We start from the raw sequence: 5,000 nt of genomic DNA on the forward strand, positions 1-5,000 counted from the left end.
TGAGTGAGTGAGTGAATGAGTGAGTGAGTGGATGGGTGTGTGGGTATGTGGATGGGTGTTAGGTTGTATTCGTGACTGGATGAGTAAGTGGATGAGTGAGTGAGTGAGTGAGTGAGTGAGTGAGTGAGTGAGTGAGTGAGTGAGTGAGTGAGTGAGTGCATGGATGTGTGGTTGTATAGATAAATGGATGGATGAGTAAATTATGTTGTATATCAAGTTACAAATACTAGTTTTCATTTATTTATTCCTCTATTTATCTATTATTACAGCGCCCCGTATTTTGTATTAACGATATGATAGAAATATAAACAGACTGATGAAAAATAAACACACACACACACACACACACACACACACACACACACACACACACACAACGATCCTCAAACACAAATAACGAAGAAATATGAATACAGCATTTCACGATCGACTCAAACAAGAAACAGCTGAAAAAAAGACAATTATGAGAGAGAGAGAGAGAGAGAGAGAGAGAGAGAGAGAGAGAGAGAGAGAGAGAGACGCGTGGGAAAACGTACCAAACCAGCCTCTCGGTCCGTCAAAGCGATCGAATTTATTACCCGCGCCTCAGTGAAAGTGTAGCGCGCCGGGATTGCCTCAGTGGTGCCTGTGTGTTGTGCTGGTGATGGCTGGCCCTGCATCCCTCTACCCCCACCCTCTCTCTCTCTCTCTCTCTCTGGTAGTAATAATAATAGTCTGCTCTAAAATGGTTCCTGGTTTCAAAATATATTGTAGTTTATTGATGATGTAATTGTTTTTGTGTGAATAATTCTCGTTTTCTATAAATCAACATATTTCTCCCAGGCTGGCTACACAAATACGGTTTTCCTCAAGATCTGACACCCACGCATTCCAGGTCAGGTCAGGTCAGGTCAGGCGTAGTGGAGAGGAGTGGGGAAGTTTGAAGTTACTAAAGAAGCTGGTATAGTGCAGGCCGTTCATAGACAGAGAAGGGAAGATTGTGAAGAGCAGCAGATGAAGAATGGGTGTAAATATGAAGGAAGTGGCAGAGTGAAAGATGTAGTTCGGGAAGTTTTGCCTTTATATCGACGTTTCCCTCATGTTGTTTCTATCTTCTTACTCTCCTCCTTCCTACAAGTTCTTCCGCTGACTATATATTTTTCCACATTTCGTATTTCCTTCTTCTCTTGTACCTTTTGATTTTCCTCCGCGACACCACTCACTTTGGAGTAGACAGCGTGAATTACAGGTAGGAGTTGGAGCAGCAGTCACACCCTCGCCTGAAGCTGCCACACTAGTCAGGATGGAGTTACGTTCCCTGCTGCCCAACACAGATAGATAGATAGATAGATAGATAGATAGATAGATAGATAGATATTTTATTGACCACAAACCTGATGGAATACAGAAGATGCATAAATACATTAATAAATGGTCCAATTATATACATATCTTCGGTTACAAATGCTACCTAAAAGTGAAACATATAGGATAAAACAAGACAAACTTAAGAACTTGACATTAATATAAAATACGACACACCAACACACTAACACACCAGCACACCGCTATGTTCACTACACCACTGACTCTCCTTCTCGCTAAAATGATCCCTACATTAACCTTCTTCTTCTTTTTGCTAGACAAGAGGTAGAAAGAACAAGAGGTTGAACAGTAAGAAGAGAAGTTAAGTAATTTATATTTAGTTTTCATTTTTCAGCCACAATTATCACTACATCAATTTTGTCAAGGTTAACCAAACATCTTTCATATCAGAGCCCCCCACGTGCAGACACCTCGATACTCTAGCTAAGTGAGGCAATTTTACTCTAACAGGGCAAGACCGGCGGAGTGTTCTACCTTCATAGTAATAAGTGCATGGTGTGTCTATTGCTAGTATGAAGTGGTAATATTAAGTGATGTGTCTATTCTTTTTTTTTATGTAGGGAAGAGGGCCAACCAAGGACAAAGAAAAGAGATTAAAAAAAAACAAAAGGCCCACTTGACTGCTAGCTCTCTACAAAAAAGAAAAGCGTCAGTAAAAATAAGGGAACAAATGCCTCGATACCTCCCTCTATTGATAGTATTAAATGGTGCCTTGAAATACTACGCTACTGCAATACCTGTGTGACGTGTATATAACGAAGATTTTGACAGAAATGAAAGTACTTAATTTTTCCACTTTCCACTCCTACCTACCGGCACCTACTCCTCCACCACAGTAGGGAGAACACTGTAGGGAGTTAGAATGGCGCCGCTACCTGTGATCATAGTGCGCTGTTGGAGAGCGGAGGCGGAGAAGGAGGTGTAGGAGGAGGAGGAGGTGTTAAGTATTGCATTGCGTTTATAGTGCCTGTATATCATGGAGGAGGAGGAGGAGGAGGAGGAGGAGGAGGTACAGTTTCAGGTATTTCTAATGTGTGAATAATGGAGATGATGTGAAGTGTAAATATTTGTAATGTAATAATGGAGGCGGAAGAATAGTTGTTAAGAATATTCATTGTGTATAACTGTGTATAACGCTGAGGTGTAGCTAGTATTCTTCCGAGTAATGTGTATAATAATAGCGATAAATAAATAATAATGAAGATAAAGTGTAGTAAGTATATCTTTAATGCGTATACAATGAAGGCGGAGGTGTAGTTAAAAGTATTAGTATTTTGTATATGTAATGGAAGTGACGTGCTGTTAGGTATCTCTAATGGGTATATAATGAAGACCAGGTGTTGTTGGTATTTGTAATGTGTATTTAATGGAAGCGTATGTATAGTTATCATCTTTAATGTGTAAATAATAAAGATAGGGTGTTGTTAGCTATTTTTAATGTGTATATAATGGCGGTGGTGTTGTTGGTACGTTCAGTGTGTGTATAATGGTGGAGTGTAGTGTTAAGTATTTGTAATGGGTATGTAATGGAGGAGGAGGTACAGTTTCAGGTATTCTTATTGTGTATATAATGGCGGTGGTGTTGTTGGTATGTTCAATGTGTATATAATGGCGGAGGTGAAGTATTAAGTATTTGTAATGTGTATATAATGGCAAAGGAGGAGGAAGAGGAGGAAGAGGAGAAGGAGGAGAAGGAGGAAAAGGAGGAGGACGAGATACAATTTCAGGTATTTTTACTGTAGATATCATGGAGGTGTGGTGTAGTTAGTATTCTTAATGTGTGTATAATGAAGGCAGAGGTATATTGTTTATGAATATTCATTGTGTATATAATGGAGGTCGGGTATGTTGGCAAGTACGAGTATATCAATTGGCTTCTTGTACCAGGTGTATTCTTGTATTCCCTTCGTAACACTGTATAATGTTCGTGAATATTCTCTTTTATTTTACTGCCTGTGTCGTGCAAAGCAATGTGTATTTAATGGTATCTTGTGAAGCAGCTGTGTTCCGTGTTCTTTTCGTAGCTATGTATACTCGCAATGTTTCTGTATACTGTGTCTTCTACTTCACTGCCTCTATGATTGGCCAGCTGGTGTAATTATTCCGTGTATTTGTCACTGTATCTAAATATTAATCCCTTCAGTGCCATGACGCGTTTTCATATTCATTCTAGTTACTATTTGGTGATTTTATACAGATTCAGAGACTTTTGTGGGGGATTAAAATAGTGAAGACTCCAGCCAGTAATCTTTTAACCTCTATAGACTCTTCCTAATACAAATAAATCGTTCAATCACACCCAAATAATGCGTCCAGCTATTCTGTCTTCTTTCACTCTACCACTTCCTTCATATTTTCACCCATTCTTCATCTACTACTCTTCACATTCTTCCCTTCTCCTCTCCACTCTCCACCACCATCACCACCACCCAAAAAATGAGTCCCAGTACTAAAGGAGTTAAGGCTGTTTTGCAATTCCTGTATTGTAACCATGCGTGCTTTGGGGTCCGAGGGGTCTCCAAGCGCACGGGTTCGAATCCTGTCCACGGTCCGAGTGTAGGTTGGGCTTCCTCACTCGGGGCAACGGTTTCATAGAGTGTGGGCTTTGAGATACGAGGTGCCACAAAAAGTATCCCCTTTAGCCCATAAATTCCCGTGAAAACCCAACATGGTATAAATAAAAAAAATAAATAAATGAATAAATATAAGCAGTTTTCCATTGATGTTTAAATGTGCTGATGTGTTTAATTTCTATGTTCGTGGCTACAATATTTTTTATTACCTTGATGAACTACTGCTTGTGTGACGTCACCTGCGTAGTTGATGGTGAGAGTGTCTGTGAGTGGAGGTGGAATGCCATGCGTGTATATATTGTGTAGAGTGTAGAGTGCATGTAGAGGAGCTGGGTGGCGTAGTTAGTTAAGGCGGCTCGTGTTAGGTGCTCCTGCCACTATCTCTCTCTCTCTCTCTCTCTCTCTCTCTCTCTCTCTCTCTCTCTCTCTCTCTCTACCTTCGTAAACCACAATATTTTTTTCACTATTTTTTTCCTCCTTGTTATTTCCTCTACCTCTCTCTCTCTCTCTCTCTCTCTCTCTCTCTCTCTCTCTCTCTCTCTCTCTCTCTCTCTCTCTCTCTCTCTGATGCAAAATAATCCAAGCTTCCCACTCCACATACACCCCCACTCCTCCTCCTCCTCCTCTTCCTCCTCCTCCTCCTCTTCCTCCCGGCGCGTCGTCCTATTAAGGGGCAAGTATTTCATCTAGCTTGACACCTGTTCATAATCAAGGTGTATTATCGGAGGGCCTCCTGACCGAGCCTCGTCAGGAAATTAATGTAAAGAATTAGCAGCAATAGTTTTCCCAAGGGCCTGACACCTATCCATAACCTGTCGGGGGTCGAGACCTCAGCCGGACCTAAATGAGGCATAGAGAGACCATCCCCTGCCTCCCCCTGCCCTCCCCCTGCCTCCCATACCCTTCCCCTGGTCCCTATCCCCATCCCCTGCTTCCCTGTCCCTCACCTGTCCACCGCTCTCCCCCCTGACACCTGTCCATTATCCTGTGTCCGTGTCACCCTTCCATCTTGCCCCTGTCTCCCTGCCCTCTCCCTGCCCCGGCACCTATAATCAGGGCTGC

The 5,000-nt window shown here is 41.9% G+C and overlaps 1 protein-coding gene across 1 annotated transcript in view; it reads right to left on the minus strand.

Moving 5' to 3' along the window:
- Positions 1-659, minus strand: part of LOC123507021 (vegetative cell wall protein gp1-like) — a 1,803-nt gene extending 1,144 nt beyond the window's left edge. Inside the window, exon 1 of the mRNA XM_045259517.1 lies at positions 579-659. Within this exon, the coding sequence (XP_045115452.1) occupies positions 579-659 (81 nt within the window). The remainder of the gene's footprint in view (positions 1-578) is intronic.
- Positions 660-5,000: the final 4,341 nt, after the last annotated feature.

This window comes from Portunus trituberculatus, chromosome 21, assembly GCF_017591435.1.
Source record: "Portunus trituberculatus isolate SZX2019 chromosome 21, ASM1759143v1, whole genome shotgun sequence".
NCBI classification, from domain to species: Eukaryota; Metazoa; Arthropoda; class Malacostraca; order Decapoda; family Portunidae; genus Portunus; species Portunus trituberculatus.